We start from the raw sequence: 23,002 nt of genomic DNA, 5'->3' as shown, positions 1-23,002 counted from the left end.
ACACCCATCCGACCAGTATGCACCGCATCGCAACCTTAGGTGAATATTATAAAGTGATTTTTACATTCTACACAGCGGCCTGCACTCTTATATACAGCATGTTAGAAATTAATGCTGTATATAAGAGCTCAATGGTGGTGGTCGCAGCTTATAGTTATAGTAAAATCTGGTGACAGGTTCCCTTTAAGTAAATTTCAAGATTCATTTAGAGGTGTCAACAATCCTCAAACACAGTGTTCAGACGGAGGTTTGTGGAGCAAATCCACTCCAAAAACATTTGAAAGACTTTATTTCAATAGTAATCCATATTGCTGAGAATATGTTCAGGTTTTTTTTAGCATTTCTGTTTAAAAAAATTTCTGTTCGGGTTTTGAAAACCACCTGGTGAAAAAGAAAATACGAGCACGTCACTGCTGGCGGAGACCTCATGGAGTCCACCACAAATTTACACAGAAAAATCTCTGTAATGAAATAGAAACTCAACAAAATCTGCAAAAGTGTGTTTCCACCATCTGAACACAGCCAAGAACCCCTGCTCCAGGTATCGGTAGGCACAATCATGTACTGAGGTCCTATGGGACTTTAAAATATGGAGGTGAGGTCTTATGTGCTTTTCCCTCATGGAGGTGAGGTCCTATGTGGTTATCCCTCATGGACGTGAGGTGCAGTCCTACGTGCTTTTCCCTCATGGAGGGGAGGTCCTATGTGCTTTTCCCTCGTGGATGTGAGGTCCTACGTGCTTTTCCCTCATGGATGTGAAGTCCTACATGCTTCCCCCACATGGAGGTGAGGTCCTACGTGCTTTTCCCTCATGGATGTGGTCCTATGTGCTTCCCCCACATGGATGGGAGGTCCTATGTGCTTCTCCCACATGGAGGTGAGGTCCTACGTGCTTTTCCCTCATGGAGGTTAGGTCCTATGTGCTTTTTCTTCATGGAGGTGAGGTCCTATGTTCTTTTCCCTCATGGAGGTGAAGTCCTACGTGTTTTTCCCTCATGGAGGTGAAGTCCTACAATGCTTTTCCCTCATGGAGGTGAGGTCCTACGTGTTTTTCCCTCATGGAGGTGAGGTCCTATGTGTTTTTCCCTCATGGAGGTGAGGTCCTATGTGTTTTTCCCTCATGGAGGTGAAGTCCTACGTGTTTTTCCCTCATGGAGGTGAAGTCCTACATGCTTTTCCCTCATGGAGGGGAGGTCCTACGTGTTTTTCCCTCATGGAGGTGAAGTCCTACGTGTTTTTCCCTCATGGAGGTGAAGTCCTACATGCTTTTCCCTCATGGAGGGGAGGTCCTACGTGTTTTTCCCTCATGGAGGTGAAGTCCTACGTGTTTTTCCCTCATGGAGGTGAAGTCCTACATGCTTTTCCCTCATGGAGGGGAGGTCCTACGTGTTTTTCCCTCATGGAGGTGAAGTCCTACGTGTTTTTCCCTCATGGAGGTTAAGTCCTACATGCTTTTCCCTCATGGAGGGGAGGTCCTACGTGTTTTTCCCTCATGGAGGTGAAGTCCTACGTGTTTTTCCCTCATGGAGGTTAAGTCCTACATGCTTTTCCCTCATGGAGGGGAGGTCCTACGTGTTTTTCCCTCATGGAGGTGAAGTCCTACGTGTTTTTCCCTCATGAAGGTGAAGTCTTACATGCTTTTCCCTCATGGAGGGGAGGTCCTACGTGTTTTTCCCTCATGGAGGTGAAGTCCTACGTGTTTTTCCCTCATGGAGGGGAGGTCCTACGTGCTTTTCCCTCATGGAGGGGAGGTCCTAAGTGTTTTTCCCTCATGGAGGTGAAGTCCTACCTGTTTTTCCCTCATGGAGGGGAGGTCCTACGTGCTTTTCCCTCATGGAGGTGAAGTCCTACGTGCTTTTCCCTCATGGAGGTGAAGTCCTACGTGTTTTTCCCTCATGGAGGTGAAGTCCTACATGCTTTTCCCTCATGGAGGTGAGGTCCTATGTGCTTTTGCTTTTCCCTCATGGAGGTGAGGTCCTACATGCTTTTCCCTCATGGAGGTGAAGTCCTATGTGCTTTTGCTTTTCCCTCATGGAGGTGAGGTCCTACATGCTTTTCCTTCATGGAGGTGAGGTCCTACATGTTCTTCTCTCGTGGAGGTGAGGTCCTATGTGCTTCTCCCTCATGGAGGGGCAGGTGAAGCACAATTTTTTTTATCTTTACAAAATGAATAAAAATAAAAAATGCCTGTATGTGGAGGCCCCTATTGTCACTAGCACATAGTTATCTGGTGGCACACAGCCTGCCCTCCATATACCACAGCGCTCCTGACTGAACCTTACACCCAGGTCTATCTATACACGAACCGTGCACTTCAGTCTGAACTCGGACGCCCCACACACAGGGAGGTACGCAGCGCTGACAGGAGACGCCACCTACTCAGCTGCACGGTGACACCTCACGTACACAGCGCCGCCTACACTGAAACTTTCCCGCCCCTAAAAACAGCCAATTAGCAATTCACAATTATTTTTCATATCCAATAGAAAGCCAGTACTTCCTTCTGTCCTGATTGGATACTATGGGACTTGCTTTGAACCAATGGGACGGCGCCTCAGGGTAAGGGAGGGAAGTGTTGTCCCCGGTGCAGGAAGGAGCAGTGAGCAGGACGGACGGTGAGGCTGCGGGAGCTGCGGGCAGATCTGTGACATTATGGCCGACCAGAAGGACGTGAAGTATTACACCCTAGACGAGATCCAGAAACACAATCACAGCAAGAGCACCTGGATCATCATACACCACAAGGTGTACGATGTCACCCGGTTCCTGGAGGAGGTGAGTGGGCCGCGGCAGCCTGAGCCCCGACCTGACTGTACAAGGCTGGAGGAGGTCTGCGGAGCGCGTCCTGTCCACTCAGGGTATGGGGGTGCTGTGAGGTGTCCCCCACCACAGAGGAGGCTGCAGCCATCACACGGCCACAGAAATGACTGCTAGGAGCGATCACATGGGGCTGTCAGGAAGGAGTCCGGGCGACAGAGCCAGGAATGGGGGAGCTGGTGATCCACTGCTGGGGGAGGGGGGGCGCTGCTTGTCACCCACTGCTGGGGGAGGGGGGGGGCGCTGCTTGTCACCCACTGCTGGGGGAGGGGGGGCGCTGCTTGTCACCCACTGCTGGGGGAGGGGGGGGCGCTGCTTGTCACCCACTGCTGGGGGAGGGGGGGCGCTGCTTGTCACCCACTGCTGGGGGAGGGGGGGCGCTGCTTGTCACCCACTGCTGGGGGAGGGGGGGCGCTGCTTGTCACCCACTGCTGGGGGAGGGGGGGCGCTGCTTGTCACCCACTGCTGGGGGAGGGGGGGGCGCTGCTTGTCACCCACTGCTGGGGGAGGGGGGGGCGCTGCTTGTCACCCACTGCTGGGGGAGGGGGGGGCGCTGCTTGTCACCCACTGCTGGGGGAGGGGGAGGCGCTGCTTGTCACCCACTGCTGGGGGAGGGGGAGGCGCTGCTTGTCACCCACTGCTGGGGGAGGGGGAGGCGCTGCTTGTCACCCACTGCTGGGGGAGGGGGAGGCGCTGCTTGTCACCCACTGCTGGGGGAGGGGGAGGCGCTGCTTGTCACCCACTGCTGGGGGAGGGGGGAGGCGCTGCTTGTCACCCACTGCTGGGGGAGGGGGAGGCGCTGCTTGTCACCCACTGCTGGGGGAGGGGGAGGCGCTGCTTGTCACCCACTGCTGGGGGAGGGGGAGGCGCTGCTTGTCACCCACTGCTGGGGGAGGGGGAGGCGCTGCTTGTCACCCACTGCTGGGGGAGGGGGAGGCGCTGCTTGTCACCCACTGCTGGGGGAGGGGGAGGCGCTGCTTGTCACCCACTGCTGGGGGAGGGGGAGGCGCTGCTTGTCACCCACTGCTGGGGGAGGGGGAGGCGCTGCTTGTCACCCACTGCTGGGGGAGGGGGAGGCGCTGCTTGTCACCCACTGCTGGGGGAGGGGGAGGCGCTGCTTGTCACCCACTGCTGGGGGAGGGGGAGGCGCTGCTTGTCACCCACTGCTGGGGGAGGGGGAGGCGCTGCTTGTCACCCACTGCTGGGGGAGGGGGAGGCGCTGCTTGTCACCCACTGCTGGGGGAGGGGGAGGCGCTGCTTGTCACCCACTGCTGGGGGAGGGGGAGGCGCTGCTTGTCACCCACTGCTGGGGGAGGGGGAGGCGCTGCTTGTCACCCACTGCTGGGGGAGGGGGAGGCGCTGCTTGTCACCCACTGCTGGGGGAGGGGGAGGCGCTGCTTGTCACCCACTGCTGGGGGAGGGGGGAGGCGCTGCTTGTCACCCACTGCTGGGGGAGGGGGAGGCGCTGCTTGTCACCCACTGCTGGGGGAGGGGGAGGCGCTGCTTGTCACCCACTGCTGGGGGAGGGGGAGGCGCTGCTTGTCACCCACTGCTGGGGGAGGGGGAGGCGCTGCTTGTCACCCACTGCTGGGGGAGGGGGAGGCGCTGCTTGTCACCCACTGCTGGGGGAGGGGGAGGCGCTGCTTGTCACCCACTGCTGGGGGAGGGGGGAGGCGCTGCTTGTCACCCACTGCTGGGGGAGGGGGAGGCGCTGCTTGTCACCCACTGCTGGGGGAGGGGGAGGCGCTGCTTGTCACCCACTGCTGGGGGAGGGGGAGGCGCTGCTTGTCACCCACTGCTGGGGGAGGGGGAGGCGCTGCTTGTCACCCACTGCTGGGGGAGGGGGAGGCGCTGCTTGTCACCCACTGCTGGGGGAGGGGGAGGCGCTGCTTGTCACCCACTGCTGGGGGAGGGGGAGGCGCTGCTTGTCACCCACTGCTGGGGGAGGGGGAGGCGCTGCTTGTCACCCACTGCTGGGGGAGGGGGAGGCGCTGCTTGTCACCCACTGCTGGGGGAGGGGGAGGCGCTGCTTGTCACCCACTGCTGGGGGAGGGGGAGGCGCTGCTTGTCACCCACTGCTGGGGGAGGGGGAGGCGCTGCTTGTCACCCACTGCTGGGGGAGGGGGAGGCGCTGCTTGTCACCCACTGCTGGGGGAGGGGGAGGCGCTGCTTGTCACCCACTGCTGGGGGAGGGGGAGGCGCTGCTTGTCACCCACTGCTGGGGGAGGGGGAGGCGCTGCTTGTCACCCACTGCTGGGGGAGGGGGAGGCGCTGCTTGTCACCCACTGCTGGGGGAGGGGGAGGCGCTGCTTGTCACCCACTGCTGGGGGAGGGGGAGGCGCTGCTTGTCACCCACTGCTGGGGGAGGGGGAGGCGCTGCTTGTCACCCACTGCTGGGGGGAGGGGGAGGCGCTGCTTGTCACCCACTGCTGGGGGAGGGGGAGGCGCTGCTTGTCACCCACTGCTGGGGGAGGGGGAGGCGCTGCTTGTCACCCACTGCTGGGGGAGGGGGAGGCGCTGCTTGTCACCCACTGCTGGGGGAGGGGGAGGCGCTGCTTGTCACCCACTGCTGGGGGAGGGGGAGGCGCTGCTTGTCACCCACTGCTGGGGGAGGGGGAGGCGCTGCTTGTCACCCACTGCTGGGGGAGGGGGAGGCGCTGCTTGTCACCCACTGCTGGGGGAGGGGGAGGCGCTGCTTGTCACCCACTGCTGGGGGAGGGGGAGGCGCTGCTTGTCACCCACTGCTGGGGGAGGGGGAGGCGCTGCTTGTCACCCACTGCTGGGGGAGGGGGAGGCGCTGCTTGTCACCCACTGCTGGGGGAGGGGGGAGGCGCTGCTTGTCACCCACTGCTGGGGGAGGGGGAGGCGCTGCTTGTCACCCACTGCTGGGGGAGGGGGAGGCGCTGCTTGTCACCCACTGCTGGGGGAGGGGGAGGCGCTGCTTGTCACCCACTGCTGGGGGAGGGGGAGGCGCTGCTTGTCACCCACTGCTGGGGGAGGGGGAGGCGCTGCTTGTCACCCACTGCTGGGGGAGGGGGAGGCGCTGCTTGTCACCCACTGCTGGGGGAGGGGGAGGCGCTGCTTGTCACCCACTGCTGGGGGAGGGGGAGGCGCTGCTTGTCACCCACTGCTGGGGGAGGGGGAGGCGCTGCTTGTCACCCACTGCTGGGGGAGGGGGAGGCGCTGCTTGTCACCCACTGCTGGGGGAGGGGGAGGCGCTGCTTGTCACCCACTGCTGGGGGAGGGGGAGGCGCTGCTTGTCACCCACTGCTGGGGGAGGGGGAGGCGCTGCTTGTCACCCACTGCTGGGGGAGGGGGAGGCGCTGCTTGTCACCCACTGCAGGGGGAGGGGGAGGCGCTGCTTGTCACCCACTGCTGGGGGACGGGGGGGCGCTGCTTGTCACCCACTGCTGGGGGAGGGGGGGGGCGCTGCTTGTCACCCACTGCTGGGGGAGGCGGGGGCGCTGCTTGTCACCCACTGCTGGGAAAGGGGGGGGGCGCTGCTTGTCACCCACTGCTGGGGGAGTGGGGCGCTTGGCATCTACCACTGAGTGTGTGGGGGGTGCTGCTTGTAAACCAGTTATGAGTAGTAATGCTACACATTAACTAATTTAGGCAATGTGCGCACTAGAGAATGGAATTTTCTTAAGAAAATTCCGCACCCTCTGAAAGATTACCGCACCTGCGATAAAAAACCGCAGCAAAACCGCACCTGAAAACCGCAGGCGGTTTTTTCCGTGGGTTGTTCCCTGCGGTTTTTGACCATTATCTATGGCAAAAACCACAGGTACCTGCGGAAAAGAAGTGACATGCAATTTTTTTTTGCTGCAGAAAACATGCAACAAATCCTGTTGGTGAAAAAAAAGCGCAGTGTGCGCACAGCATTTTTTTTTTTTTTTACCATAGGTTTTGCTGGGGAATGATTGCAGCAAGGTTATGAACATTTTCTGCAGCAAAACCGTGGTAAAAACTGCAGCGTGCGCACAGGGCCTTAGTGTGTTTATGCCTCCATTTCCTAAGACCATGTTCATATATTCCTGCAAATTTCCTCTGATTTTGTAATCCACAAAGCAGCCTACAGAATCCCCATGTGTTAATTGCCGGTTTCACCTTACTTGCTTACAAATCATTGAATGGGGTAATATCCACAAATGTAAATCCACACCGTGCATTCATATCTGTGCAGATTTTTTTTTTTCTGTAACATGAATTGGATTTGCTTGTACAGTGGAACCTTGGTTTATGAGAACAATCCGTTTTGGGAGTGTGCTCGTAAACCAAGTTACTCGTCTAGCAAAGCAAAATTTCCATAGGAAATAATTGAAACCTCAGATAATTCATTCCACAACTTGTAGCAATGTCCTATCCTGGTCTCCTATTGTGCCAACACACAAACACACATTTTATGTTCACCTATCCTCCGTCCTCGGCGGCCTCTTCCCTGTTTCTTGCAGTCCGCAGGCATGTGGATCCGGTAACCATCGCGACCGATATAGCGGCTGCCGCTGTCAGTGCTTCAGCAGCTGACGTCATTGGCATGAGCGGCTTGCCTCTGATTGGTCAGCGCGCTGCCTTTGGGAAGCACTGACAGCAACAGCCCCTGCATCGGCTGCGATTGTTACCGGATCCACATACCTGCGGACTGCGAGAACCAGGGAAGAGGCCGCCGATGGAGGATAGGTGAGAATAATGTGTGTCTTTGTGGTTCCACTGTATTGTAGTGTAAATTGTTGAGGATTTGCGATGTAGATTCTGGAGCAAATCCTGAACATGTGACCTGTGCCTGTATTCAGAATGAGGCAGCACAGTTACAATGATACAGTCTTATCATTCTGGCCGATCCACAGTCTATAATCCTGGGACTATCCAAAAAAACATCAGAATGAACAGTTTCAACCAAATCATGTTTGAATTTTCATGACATAATAGAATCCTCTTCCATGAAAGAATTCCCAGAAAGATTATCCATTTTTCTCCAGTGTTATTGGTCACGTATTGCCTCTCTATTGCCTATTATCAGCCGATGTGCACTAAAATGTGTACGGTTATGTTGGTCAATGCCCCATTCACCTTGTGCTTGTTCATCTAGCGGCTACTTTTGGCTAATACCGTATCATAGCCACCTTTAGTAACCTTCCTACATTCAGAGGCTGAGCTTATTCTGCTTTTACATATTATTGACTTTCCTTAGACACATGCCACGGCCTGGAGCAATCATCCAGTTGTTACCATGCTTAGTCACAGAGGTTTAGTTGGTGTCCACATGACAGATTACACTGAGTGGGAAATAGGACCCCGATTGATCTCATCTAGATATAATTATTCTCCGTCTTACAAAAAGTGTAACAAGCTACAATATCCCCGTCTTAGTGATATAGCCTTGGAGAGGGTTTTTATTTTATTTTTTACTTTATTGCATATAACACAGTCATGGCCAAAAGTGTTGGTGCCCTTGAAATTACTCCAGAAAATAAAGTATTCCTCTCAGAAAATTATTGCAATAGCAACTGTTTTTTTTTTCCCCTGTATGACAGGAGGGCACACGAGTTCTCATTTATCATGGCAAAAATTGTTTTTCTATTGTGATTTTAATCGGAGTTCAGTGTAGTTCACGTGAATTCATTATAGTATAACTTAGTAGTTTTATCTGTTGTGACCGTGACTTGCATCAGTACGTGGTGAGCAAACACTGCATTCTGTACAAAGGTGATCTTGGCTCGATCATTGTGGTTACAGTCATAGGTGAGGCTGTGTTCTTTCCGCAGGATTACAGCTAGCTTCCCCAGATTACAGCTCCTGTTATATAAAGCCTCTTTCAAACTTCTATGATCAGTAAACCATAATTTTACAAAAAATAAAATCAAAACTGGTAATCACATCCTACCTTAAAACATAACTGGAGGTATTTGGAATATTATAATGGTCATTGTAATACCAGCCCAGCGCCCCTTCACGGCACCCTCCTTTGCTGGGTCCTACACTACACTGCATCTTTTCTGGGTTTTAAAAACCTACAAGATCAGCCGGTGAACACAAAGAAGCCTAATGAAGAAGCCAGTAGCTAGACTGCAAATCCAGCAAAAACAGAGCACCACTCCCTGTTTATATGTATCACATCATATTGGGTACGGAATAGTGATGTCGGTCGCGAACGATCCGACACAAAGATCCGGCTCCCTGCTGTGAACGACAGGAGCCACTGAAATCACTAAACGGCTCTTTTCGCAGTCAAAACCCCACCCACCCGTGGCTAAACTCCGCCTACTCAGCAATCTAATTGGCCGCTTGTAAGTGGGCGGGCTTCGCTGCGGGTGGGAGGGGCTTTGGCAGCGTTTCTATAATCTTAAATATGTGTTCACCTGGGGTGAACACATATTTAATAAGGAGCCGAGAACGAGCTGAAAGAGCCGGCTCTTTTTGGTGAACGGAGCCATAGGAACCGGATCACTAAAGAGCCGTACTGCCCATCACTAGTACGGAAAGTATTCAGACCCCTTTAAATTTTTCACACTCTGTTTCATTGCAGCCGTTTGGTAAATTCAAAAATGTTCATTCACTCTGCACCTCGTCTTCATAGAAAAAAAAATGTAGAAATTTGTGCAAATTTATAAAACAAGAAAAACTGAAATATCACGTTGTCATAAGTATTCAGACCCTTTGCTCAGTATTGAGTAGAAGCACCATTTTGAGCTAGTAGAGCCATAAGTCTTCTTGGAAATGATACAAGTTTTTCACACTATTGAAACAGAGTGAAAAATGTAAAGGGGTCTGTATACTTTCTGTACCCTCTGTAAGTGTGTACTCGTGCCACACACAGTCTGTGGCTGTTCTCCTCAAAACAAAGGACACCACAAAGGAAATCAAAAGATCTTATGTGAAAATGCACAGACCCCTGCTATTTTGTGGAAGTGTAAAATACTATTTGTGCCGTAGTACATCCCCTTTTTTTTTTTCTCCACCTCTGTAAACAGATGATGTGCTGTCGAAAACATGAAGTTGTATATGCAGAGAATGATCGTGATTGTTCTGTGCACAGTACAGTCAGCATGTTTTAGGCCCTGTTCGCACACTGCGGTTTTGCTGCAGAATTGGTACAGTTTTTCTTCATAAGCTTCATAGAGTCCCTCGCCAGGGAAGTCTATGAGAAATCCAAAATGCTGTGCTCACGTTGCGTCTATTTTCCTTACAGGTTTTGCTGCACAATTTCTGCAGCAAAAAGAAGCAACATGTCCCTTCTCTTCTGTGTTTTTCCCTGCGTTTTGCTATTGACAATGTTAAAAATCCGCAGGGACAAAACCGCAGGCAAAAACGTGGTAAATCCGCACCAAAAACGCAGCATAACGTGGTAAAACCGCATGCGGTTTGGTTTTGGTGCGTTTTTTCCACAGGTATGTGCATTTTTCGCTTTAGAAACCAATCCGCTGTGTGCGCACATAGCCTTAAACAGGTCATAAAACAATTGACAATCGGCTTGCTTGTGGCAGATTGGTGGGTTTTTTTAACGGCCATGATTGGTTTGTCTAAAGGCCCCTTTACACACGGAGACTTTCTAGAGATCCCTCCAGCGATCCCAACCTGGCCGGGATCGCTACAAAGTCTCTGGTGAGCTGTCAAACAGGCATACCTGGAAAACGACACAACAGCGATCCGGACCTGCAGAACGACCTAGCTAGTCATTGGGGACGTTGTAAAGCAGCTTTTTGAAAGGGAAGTCGCTAACGAAGTCGCTGTAAAGTCCCCTTTACACACTACTTTGCTGCACAGCGGGAAACAAAGGACCAAATAATGGTCCTGAACGATTTGTAGCGATCACAACTTCACAGCAGGGGCCAGGTCGCTGATGTGTTTCACACACTGCAATGTCGCTGGGGAGGTCGCTATTACATCACAAAACCGGTGACGTTACAGCGATGTCGTTTGTGATGTTGCAGTGTGTAAAGCCACCTTAAATGTGGCCTACTTATAAATGAGCCTATGTTTCAGCACAATTCTTCTTTGTTCTTCTTTAATCAGCATTTGAAGGTTCCTGACAAATAGATTTTAGTGCACAGGGGCCGCCTTTTACTCAGTGTTTTCCTCCTTGTCTGTTATTGGGCAGAGAGGTTGGGGAATCAGACAGGGAGGAGAAGACCCAGTGCACAGCCCCTGTACACCAAAACCTAATTGGCAGGAAACATTAAAGGGAACCTGTCAGTAGAAATTTTGCTTTAAACCTAAAAGTTTCCCGTTCTGCAGCTCGTGGGCTGCATTCTAGTAAGGTTCCTATAGTTTTTGTGCCCCTTTTTAGACCAAATTAAATACTTTATAAAGTTGTACCTTTTGGTATGCTAATCTTCTAAATTATCCATGATGGCGGGCTGTCTGGTGTCCGTTACTGACCCTCCTGCCGATTTATGCCGTTTCTCCCCCCCCCCCCCCCCCCACGCTCCATTTCATACCTCCAGGACGCCGGACAGTGCGCCCGAGGTCCCGTGCATGTGCCATACGACTGTACCGGGACTGTGTGCACAGTGTGACCGCTGGTGACATTTGCGCAGGCACAAGATTATGTGCGGCGCTGGGATTGCCATCAAGTACCCGCCCTTTCCCCTCTGCCTCCAGCGTTCTGCGCAAGCGCTGGCCAGATGACCTGACATCACCTCTCGTAACCGGTGGTGTCCTGCTCCGCTCCTCCCATCTATTTTCTGCTCCAGGGCAAGATGGGAAAGAGGTGACGTCGGGTCATCTGGCCAGCGCTTGCGCAGAACGTTGGAGGCAGAGGGGAAAGGGCGGGCACGAGATTATGGGCGGACACTTGCTGATGACAATCACAGCGCCGCGCATAATCTCGTTCCTGCGCAAACGTCACCAGCGATCACACTGTGCACATAGTGCACAGTCCCGGTACACTCGCACGGCGCATGCTCGGGACCTCGGGTGCACTGGGCGGCGTCCTGGAGGTATGAAATGGAGTGTTGGGGGACGGCGTAAATCGGCAGGAGGGACAGTAACGGACAATAGACAGCCCGCTCCCATGGATAATTTAGAAGATTTGCATACCAAAAGGTACAACTTTTTAAAATATTTAATTTGGTCTAACAGGGGGCACAAAAACTATAGGAACCTTGCTAGAATGCAGCCCAGGAGCTGCAGAACGGGAAACTTTTAGGTTTAGGGCAAAATTTCTACTGACAGGTTCCCTTTAATGTTGATTAGAGAAGAACCATAAAGTGGATTTCTTCACCAAAGGTATTAATTATTCAGTATTACAGCTCCAGAACAGCCATGTCTTTACTCTACATTACTAAAGCCTGCTGACAAGTTCTCTTTAAGTTTGCCTTGACATTATAATTTGAGTACTACAACTATGTTTTACTACTCCAAGAAAGGCTAAGAGAAGTATTTTTATTCTGCTGTAAAATATGTAGGGAAGGCACAGGCAAAACACTACTTCTGCAGGTTCAGTAAGGAGGACTTATATTGTCAACTGCCAGGAGGGGGAGGACACTAAGGCGGGCTTTGCACGTTGCGACAGCGCAAGCCGATGCTGCGATGTCGCACGTGATAGTCCCCGCCCCCGTCGCAGGTACGATATCTTGTGATAGCTGGCGTAGCGAACATTATCGCTACGCCAGCTTCACATGCACTCGCCTGCCCTGCGACCGTCACTCTGGCCGGCGACCCGCCTCCTTATTAAGGGGGCGGGTCGTGCGGCGTCATAGTGACGTCACACAGCAGGCGGCGGAGGGGCGGAGATGAGCATGATGTAAACATCCCGCCCACCTCCTTCCTTCCGCATATTCTACGGGAGCCGCTGTGACGCCAGTAGGAGATGTTCCTCGCTCCTGCGGCTTCACACACAGCGATGTGTGCAGCCGCAGGAACGAGGAACTACATCGTACCTGTCGTGGCATCGGCATTATGGAAATGTCGGAGCCTGCACCGATGATACGATAACGACGCTTTTGCGCCGTTCATCGTATCATCTAGGATTTACAACGATGTCGAAAGTTGATGCCGGATGTGCGTCACTTTCGATTTGACCCCACCGACATCGCACGTGCGATGTTGCAACGTGCAAAGCCGCCCTTATTCTATCACACAACCTACACAGCACCACCAAGATACCACATGGAATCAATAAATGACAAAATTATATAATCCCTTAAAACAAGGAAGTAAGAATTATATCGGTGTCCAAAATTGGAGTATTTTTCTGCATTTGCGATGAGATGTCTATTCCTATATTGTTTTACTTGATTCAATGTATAGTGGTAAATGATAGAAGGGTATTTAAAAGAAATTAAAGTGTATTTTTGTTTTATAGGTCACAAACTACCATATATGTCGATCAGTTTCACATGTATGGAGAGGAGTCTAATTTTTCTCATACAGGGCTCTAAGTGTTGTGTTGTTGCATTTGACAGCCATCAAAGTAAATTCGAAAGTTTGGCCATCCTGCATCCTCTACTAGAGGCTATAAGATTTAGGCTATGTTCACATTTCCGTTGTTTTGCATCAGTATCATGCGTTGCTTGACGCATGGGACTGATGCATTGTACAACATGTGACAAGAAATGCATGAAATCGTTCACAAAGAACGGATTCCGATGGTGCAATGATTTCAGTTTAAAACCTGCATGGGGGGGGGAGAGAGGAACTGATTTTTTGATTTTTACATGATTCTGGATGTTCTGCTGGGCATGATCAGTAAAACGTGATGGATTCCTGCACTGGAATTTGTCGCATGACGCAGGATAATGGAATACTGCACCATAGACTTACATTATGCCTCCTGACGGAATCCTGCGGGGTGCTTTTTTTTTTTTTTTTTTTTTTTTGGCCGCAACAAAAAAAGTTGCATGCTGCGTCCCTGCTACCCGACGGTCAGTCAGTAAACAACTAATGTGCCGCATGCATCGCAGGGTCATCAGTCACAATCCGCCGCTCATACAAGTGTATGGGAAACAACGGAATCCACCAAACGGATTGCGTTGTTTATCAGTGACTGATCCTAAACAACGGTAATGTGAACATGGCCTTAATCATACAAAATATCACACATTCACTTTTACACAGAAGAAATAAGATTGTCTAACCACACACGGAGACTGTGCAAACACATGAACTCCTAGGTCCCTTCAATAATGTGCCATATGAGCGTTCACTCCTTTTAGTTTTCGATTCTAGATACTCATATCTTACAGAAAGTGTCAAAGTCCTGTCCTGAATTAAACAGCAGCATGATGTTCAATGTCCACTGCTGAAGTTACGTTCTCCCATCTCTGCCTGGCTTCTTGCGTAGAATGGCCTCGTGTCACTGCCTTACAGCAAGGCCAGCCATTGCATTTAAGCTTCAAGGGTAAAACAATATATGTCCTAATTTACAGGGCTGTTATTGTGGCCTTATGTATTCCCAATTGTTTTGAAGTGTTCAGTCCGATAACTGCAAAAGATAAATGCACCCAGCACATAAGTGCAGGAGTGCGAGAGTAACATAAAAATTATTTCACATTTTAATCAGAAATATTAGGACATGACTTGGATTTAAAACTTACAGATACACAAAAAGTATTCAATTTAAAAACTGAATCAAAAGGAGGTTTAGAGAGCTCATCGATCCAACTATGGATCCGCGGAGCAGGGACTGTATGGCCGGCATCCACCTGCGAGACAAAAGTTAGAAAGGAAAAATCCCGTGGTCCGTCTTTCATAAAAATGTGTGCCTTTATTGCTTCATATTAAAAAAAAAAAAAAGTCACGTACAGTACATATTCTGGACGAGGCAGGACGGTTGTCTGGAATATGTACATGAAATTGTTTTTAATATGTATTAATAAAGGCACTAAATTTTCTCAAAGATGGACCACGGTATTTTTCCTTTCTAAATTTTAACTCCCATTTAAAATGTTGAGAATCCAAAGATGTTCTATGGTAATTTGGCACAGATAAATTGTGTTCTCAATAGATTTGGATCCTCAATCATATATTTTTTTTTTTTTTTTTTCTGGTGTACAGTACATCTGATCTCGCTGTTGTTACCCCCCAGTGAGAGCCGTTCAACACTGCAATCTGCTCACACTGGGCTGAGCACCGAGCGTACCCAACCATAGCGATGCTCACGAGTGGTTTGCATTCATAAAGGACCCGAACTCCGAACCCCAACTTTGTTTTTTTGGAAAAGTATGAGTTTGTACCCAACACTGAACTTCAGGTTCACGCATCTCTAAACATGACTAATAAAATAATCTCTAAATATAAGAAATAAAAAAAAAAAATGGTTTTGCCTAAGCTTTTGCCAGTCTTCTTCAGAGAACAGTATTGGAATGCATAGGGGAACCTAGGTCCACATCTACTATGAGGAAATATACACATCGTGGCTCCAAGCGGTGTTCTGCACTGTCTCAGAGGGCGGCGCTGTGACATTGTGTCCACTGTATAGCTGCTGACATTGGTGGCTTGAACAAGCTGTAAGTTACAAAATGCTTCAGTTGTAAATCGACCCTTTAGGTCTTCAGCATTTTACTCCAATCTCCCCATCCCAAGGCAAATGTGATCCTATTCAGGGGGTATAACATGCCATTTCTGGGCATGCCAGAAACGTTTTGGGGTTGCAGGGTGCTAGATTTGGGATGGGACGCCGATCCTTGGAACCAGTTTTGTTATATTTGGAGTTGGGAAGGAATTTGGGGCAATACACATCTGTATCCTGGGTTTTTTTGCCTTCCATTGTGTCTCCATGTTAGATTACCGTATATATTGAACTTGATGGATATGTGTCTTTTAAGTTGAAAACTATGAGGCTGCCTGTTGGCGAGTTTGAAGACTTGTATCAGTCGCATAGAATTCAATAAAGGGGTTTCTCCTTACTTTACATGTGTTTGAGCCTAGGGTAAGGAATTTATACAGAAACACTCGCTTATTGGGACTGACACTGTAGTGTCACCCACTGGTCATTTGGCATCAACAATCTGACATGACCCCTGAAGCCAATGAAATGCTGCATCCTTCACGTTCTGCCTGACCAGAAAGTTTTGGGAATTAATTTTGATTGTTCCTAAAACAGAACAGACAAATGGAATTACCAAACACAAGTGTGAACCCACCTTTATAGCACGGCTTGCATCTTAGATGGGTGACCATTGTTCTGCTGGCAGCCATCTTTGCCGAGAGCTGTTCTCTGTGGGAGCTGTCACCAGAAATATCTAGCGACAGCTACTCTGTGTTTGACCAAAAATTATTGCTGGTCCGAAATCATGACATGACTTGGATCCTTAATTGTTTGAGGCTCCATACACATTAGAGTGTCGGCCATACCCTTCCATATATTCGTGTTCGGCCGACATTGTGTGTGAGGAGCTTAAGACTATGATAACCTCTGACGGATACATCACTGTGAGGGGGGTTTCTTCTACCACACAGTGAGAGTATCTGAATGATTACTGTCAGCAAACTGCTTTTGCTATGTTTAAAGGTTCTATAAGGTTTCTAAATTCTTCAGAGCCTTGGCTTTTTCTGTACTTGTGAAACCTTTGCTCTGTGACACATTTTATCTATGCAGTTCAAGGGTGAAGTTAAGCACGTGGAACACGGCTCTGAATGTTGCCTAATCTACCTTTTACATGGAGTTATTTTATTTTCTCCATCTTGGCTTCAGTTTTGCTTAGTCATGTAGCCTGGCCACGGAGAACGTATAATCTGTAGTGCAGCCTATAGACAGATATTTTCTCAGCTGTGGTTTTTTTTTTTTTTGTCTTTTTTTTTTAAAAAAAAAAAAAATAGGGAGGTTTTTGAAGATAATGGTCTGTTGTGTGCATTGATAAGAATATGTTCAATATTGAAGTTTTCACACTGTGTACATATGATCCTGGGCTGCTAGTTTACACCCATCATTGTGGTTATACCTTCCATACCGCATAGATTTTGTTACAGGATTACCTCTTGGACTGTTTTGAAATCACGACAGTTCTTTATGTCAGTATATAGTTAATCTGGAGTTGCATAAGTTCTTGAGTTTCAATTCATTTTTTTTTTTTGTTCGAATTTTGACATGATTACTCATATTCTTCTGTTAGTTTGCTTGGTCTAGAGTTTTCCAAACACCCTCTGCCAATAATCCTTATCCACTTGCCTCTGAGAAGCTGCTCATTTATGCAGAAACCCCGACAAACTGTGTTATATAAAGAGATCAAATGAAAAAATATTTTAATCTCAAATGTTGGTGCCTACTGAAAAGTCTGTACTGTAAATGCACTCAATACTTGGTCGGGGGGCTCCTTTTGCATGAAACTGCATCAGTGTGGCATGGAGGCGATCAGCCTGTGGCACTGCTGAGGTGTTATGGAAGCCCAGATTGCTTTGATAGCAGCCGTCAGCTCGTCTACATTGTTGGGTCTGGTGTCTCACCTTCCTCTTGACAATACCCCATAGATTCTGCTTGGGGTTTAGGTCAGGCGAGTTTGCTGGCCAGTCAAGCACAGTGATACTGTGGTTATTAAACCAGGTGTTGGTACTTTTGGCAATGTGGACAGGTGGCAAGTGTAGAGGCACAGGGGTCAGTGGGTGCTCTCATCTTCTGGCCCAGCCGCCTTTAGAAAGACAGCATGGCCCAGGGCTCATCCCAACTGAACGCCCGACCTCCTTAACCGTGGGCGGAACACTACTCAGACAACACAGGGTGAGGGAATCACAATATTAAGACTTTATTGGATCCCCAAACAATTAACGGCACATAGCACATAACCAGCAAAACACACAAATGTAACAGGCAACAGTTTCTCACCCTTCCGCTGGCTCACCAGGGATTTAGAATGTCCGTGTCTCAGAGCTTCCAGGGCTACTTACTCCAATCCAGCAGCACCCTGCTTTCGGCGGGCACCCACCGAGAATGGAATAACGCCAGATTTTCGAAGCTGGCTGAGGTGTGCAAATTCTGTAGCCAGGTGACCAAATTGTCCCAACCTGGTTTTCTTCCGTAACTAGTATCTGGTATGATGATATGATATAATCCTGGCAGCCAGAGTCGAAATCCCTAGGCTGTGGTTATGGTCTCCAATCTGAATCGGAGTCCCTAGATTGAAGTCATGTAGCAAAATGATCCTCTAGTCGGAGCCAAAGTCCCTAGACCGAGTCCACAAGGCATCCTGGTTCTGATCCCCTAGCCAGCTCCTAAGAGCTTAGACTGGATCATGCAAAATCCATCAACCCTGGTGACTCCAATAAGTCCCCTTTTTATAGCCATCGCCTTCCCTTAGGATATACTGTGCCCTTATCGGATTGGTTGTACAAGGTTGCTTCACTTATTGGATAATTTCAAGCTGCATGGATAACGTTCATTTAAATGTGGACAGAAAGACTGAGGATATTTACATGTAGTCTGCAATCCACAGACTAGACAATGGCCACTGAGGTAATTTACATTAGATTAGCAATATACAACTACATTACAATAAATGCTCAGAAAGGTCTGGCAGAAACAATAGTTTAGCAAGCATGAGTTAATAAACAGAAGAACAATACGTCTGGCTAATGTAAGAAATTTAACCCACAACACACATTGAAAAAGTCTGTGTCGTCACACCAAGTCCTGCTGGAAAATGAAATTTCCATCTCCAAAAAGCTTGTTGGCAGAGGGAAGCCTGTAATGCTTTAAAAGTTCCTGGTAGATGGCTGCCCTTACTTTGGTCTTGATAAAATACAGTGGACCTACGCCAGCAGATGATATGGCTCCCCAAACCATCACTGATTGTGGAAACTTCACACTAGATCTCACGCAGCTTTGATTGTGGCCTCTCCACTTTTCCTCCAGACTCTGGGACCTTCATTTCCAAATGAAATGCAAAATTTACTTTCATCTGAAAACAACACCTTGGACCACTGAGCAACAGTCCAGTTCTTTTGCTCCTTGCTCCTGGTAAGACACTTCTGGCATTGTCTATTGGTCATGAGTGGTTTGACACAAGGAATGCGACCGTTGTAGCCCATGTCCTTGATACGACTGTGTGTGGTGTCTCTTGAAGCACTGACTACAGCAGCAGTCCACTCCTTGTGAATTTTCCCCAAATTTTTGATTTGCCTTCTCTTAACAATCGTATCCAGGCTGCAGTTATCCCGGTTGCTTTTGCACTTTTTCCTTCCACTCAACTTGCCATTAATATGCTTGGATACTTTGAAAAATAAAAGAGGAATGTGCACCGCACTGCTTACCTATACTGGAGGTAGTGTAGTATTTCCGTACCAAACACAATTCAGTGTGAAGTTTCCTTGGTAATATCCTTTGGCTTGTCAGATGTCACAGTAAGCCTTTTGTCTGATCATGATGGATCCAACACAGTCCCTTACCGAGGTGCTATTGCCCAATTTTAAACAAGCATATTCATAGAACAAAAGGAGACAGGGCAGCACTCACCGATAATCTGGGACTATTTTATTTTTCAATGCTGACAGGTGAAACGGACATGAGGGAATGCAGGGAGGGGAGCACGAGGACGACGGTACCGTTTCGCACCACTAGGGGTGCTTTCACGGGTCCATACACGGGTATGGACCCGTGAAAGCACCCCTAGTGGTGCGAAACAGTACCGTCGTCCTCGTGCTCCCCTCCCTGCATTCCCTCATGTCTGTTTCACCTGTCAGCATTGAAAAATAAAATAGTCCCAGATTATCGGTGAGTGCTGCCCTGTCTCCTTTTGTTCTATGAATATGCTTGGATACAGCACTCTGTTAACAGCCAGCTTCTTTAGTAATGACCTTTTACAGCTTAGAAAAAAGGTTTTCAGCTCACCTGTCATCCGACGCCATGGGAATCCTCAGGGTGCACGGAGTCCTCCGGCCAGTCCACACCGGTGAAGCAACAGGAGTGTGAAAGAGTATGGACCCGGCACAATATCCTTAAAAATCACTTGTATCCTTTATTGAAAAATGTCATTAAAAATCAGCCAACAAACTCATTGCGCCAAGCGTGATACAGAAAAACTTAACGCGTTTCGGACATAGTTTTAAAAACAAGTAAGTCCTTAATCATAAGTTACCTGTATAGAGCTAATATCAGAGTATATATGTGACAAAAATACATGATAAATTCGGGATTGTTAATATGAGAACTCATATGTCATCTTAATCTTAAGTGTGGCCATAGTTCCATATTTGGTAACATTGTTAGATAATATGCATGCCCTTTACTTCCCTGTGTGTGTGTGTGTGTGTGTGTGTATATATATATATATATATATATATATATATATATATGTATATATGTGTGTGTGTGTATGTATGTATGTATATGTGTATGTGTGTGTGTGTGTGTGTGTATATATATATATATAGATAGATAGATAGATAGATAGATAGATAGATACATACACACACACATATATACATATATATATATATATATATATATATATATACACACACACACAGGGAAGTAAAGGGCATGCATATTATCTAACATCACAATCATGTATTTTTGTCACATATTTTTGTACAATATCTTTATTATTATTATTATTATTCTTTCATGCGTGCATGCATATATATGTATACATGGATTCATTTAGCATCCTATATGTTAATCTTTATATACATCATTTTACAACTATATGGAGGTATCAATAATAGTAACTCATTGTATATGAGCAAATTTTTCTCCTCCTCCTTCCTAGTCATGATTACATGTGTGCATGTGTATGCGTATGTTTCATGTGAAAGTTCCTTATTTTGCATACGTTTTTTGTTCATTTCACTTTTTTGTTTATTTCATCTCCTTGTTGTTTTTTTGTTGTTTTTTTTGACATACCCACATTGGAGTCCTACATCAGACATTTGTTTTCAGCCTATTTTTCTTGAAGACCAGGTTTATACTCACTCACCTGATACGAATAATTAAGGGATCCCTCCCTCGGTTTTGCTTGCTGCCTCTCAGAATTTCCTTTTCACTGGCAGATACACATATATATATATATACTCTGATATTAGCTCTATACAGGTAACTTATGATTAAGGACTTACTTGTTTTTAAAACTGTGTCCGAAACGCGTTAAGTTTTTCTGTATCACGCTTGGTGCAATGCGTTTGTTGGCTGATTTTTTTTTAATGACCTTTTTCAATAAAGGATACAAGTGATTTTTAAGGATATTGTACCGGGTCCATACTCTTTCACACTCCTGCTTTTTCAGCTTACCCTCCTTGTGGCGTGTGTCAATGAATGCCTTCTGGACATCTGTCAAGTAAGCAGTCTACCCCATGATTGTGTAGCCTACTGAACAAGACTAAGCGACCATTATAAACTTGTAGGAAGCCTTTGCAGGTAATTATTCTAATTTTCTGAGATAATGACCTTTTGAGTTTTCATTGGCTGTAAGCCATAATCATCAACATTAACAGAAATAAACGCTTGAAATAGATCACTCTGTATGTAATGACACTAAATGTGTTTGCCTCTTTGTATTGAGTTACTGAAATAAATTAACTTTTTGATGATATTCTAGTTTATTGAGATGCACTTGTATGTGACCCACCTGCAGGGGTGAGCCTACCCCTGGTGTTGTCCCAAACCTATTTGATGATTGAAGTTGCTGGGGACCGTGAATGTTGGCCACATGATGCAGCCGCATTCTGTATAAATACAGGGTTGGCTTAAAGGAGTTGCCCATTAATGTACAAATTAACCTTAATGGGCCAGGAAAGTGTAGAATAATAAAAAATAATTATTAGCGTCAACTGCGCTGCTTCTCCTCACAGTATTGTGTCCCACACCTGGCATTAATATTCGACTTGGGATGTCACATTAGTGTTTCATATTCTGTCTGAATAGGAAGAAACCTGTTTGGAAAGTGAAGGTTGCTGATTGGCTTAAGCTGTTATGTAATGCCCCTGCTTGATGTTATTGCCAGGAGCCTCTAGGGCATCACAGTACTGGGTGCAAATGACCAATGTCACATGAGTATAGGGTCATTGTTTATTTCTTTATCGTTCCTTCCATGGGAGACCCAAACCATGGGTGTATAGCTAGCGCCTCCGGAGGACACACAAAGTACTACACTCAAACGTGTAGCTCCTCCCTCCGGGCTATATACACTCCCTGGATGACAATCTATCCAGTTCAATACTTTGTGTTTCAGGAGGAACACACACTTGCATTCTCTGTTATTTTTTTCTCATTTTTATTTTATTTTAAAGATTTGGAAGAAAAGCGGGTCCAGTCTGGACTCCCGGCATGTCCCTTCACACCCCACTCTGTCGGCGGTGCTGTTAAGGTTGACTTTATAAGGCTGGAGCCTTCACATGCCGCGCTCCTTCACATCCTCTAAGAGGCTCTGGGTTGAAGTGGGAGCCTCCACGGTCCTCTCTGCTTGCAGACGACCGGTCTCCATCCGCAGCCCTGTCTGGTCCCTGCTGGAAGGAGCATTTACCCCCCTTTCCAGGGACATGGCCCTGCGTCTCAAAGCTAAGTATAGAGACGTTTTTCAGGGGTCCCGGGTACTTTTATTAGGGGGACAGTATGTTTTTTAACGTTACTGTACTTTCCGGCCGATTCTGGGGATTTCCCCTGAGAACCGCGCCGAAGGTGCCTGCTCGTCGGCCGCATTGTTAAAATCTAGGCCCCGGCTTCTGTTTGGGCCTAGTTTCGGTTTCGGCTTCTCTGCATGTTTTGCATACAGCGCCGCCCACCGCCCGGCCAGCAGAGGGGAGGGCACTCCTCCTTGGGGAGATGTCCCCTCCCCTGTCTGTCGTCCTGTATCTCTCTGCCCTCCGTGTTTCCCGCTCTTGGGCTTATACACGCCCCCCCTCTTTCTCCCAGCGGGACCCCGTCCTCCTAAACGGAGACGCAGGGACTCTTCTCCCTCCTCTTCCCACGGCTCTGATTCACGTGCCGAGGTGCAGGGCGAGGAGGACTCGTTTACTGTGGGCTCAGACGCTACCTCTATGTACCCCATTGACTTGTCTGAGGGAGATGCGGATGTTAGTGACTTAATTGCGTCCATTAACTCCGTACTGAACCTCAACCCACCAGAGTCTGAGGAACAAGCCTCTCTGGTAGAGATACACCAGTTTACCTCACCTAAGAAAGCTAGGAGTATGTTTTTTAACCACTCCAGCTTTCAGGCCACTGTTACCAAACCCAGGGCCTGTCCTGACAAACGTTTTCCGAAGCGTAGTTCAGATGACCGTTTTCCTTTTCCACCAGAGGTGGTTAAGGAATGGG

The 23,002-nt window shown here is 48.4% G+C and overlaps 1 protein-coding gene across 1 annotated transcript in view; it reads left to right on the top strand.

The window, feature by feature from the left end:
* The first annotated feature begins 2,563 nt into the window (after positions 1-2,563).
* CYB5A (cytochrome b5 type A) overlaps positions 2,564-23,002 on the top strand; it is a 45,276-nt gene continuing 24,837 nt past the window's right edge. Inside the window, exon 1 of the mRNA XM_075314620.1 lies at positions 2,564-2,775. Coding sequence (XP_075170735.1) covers positions 2,653-2,775 — 123 coding nt within the window. The 5' untranslated portion in view covers positions 2,564-2,652. The remainder of the gene's footprint in view (positions 2,776-23,002) is intronic.

Source organism: Anomaloglossus baeobatrachus, chromosome 6 (assembly GCF_048569485.1).
Source record: "Anomaloglossus baeobatrachus isolate aAnoBae1 chromosome 6, aAnoBae1.hap1, whole genome shotgun sequence".
Classification (NCBI taxonomy): Eukaryota; Metazoa; Chordata; class Amphibia; order Anura; family Aromobatidae; genus Anomaloglossus; species Anomaloglossus baeobatrachus.
The sequence above is the reverse complement of the archived record's forward strand: the minus strand, read 5'-3'. Positions and strand labels throughout refer to the sequence as shown.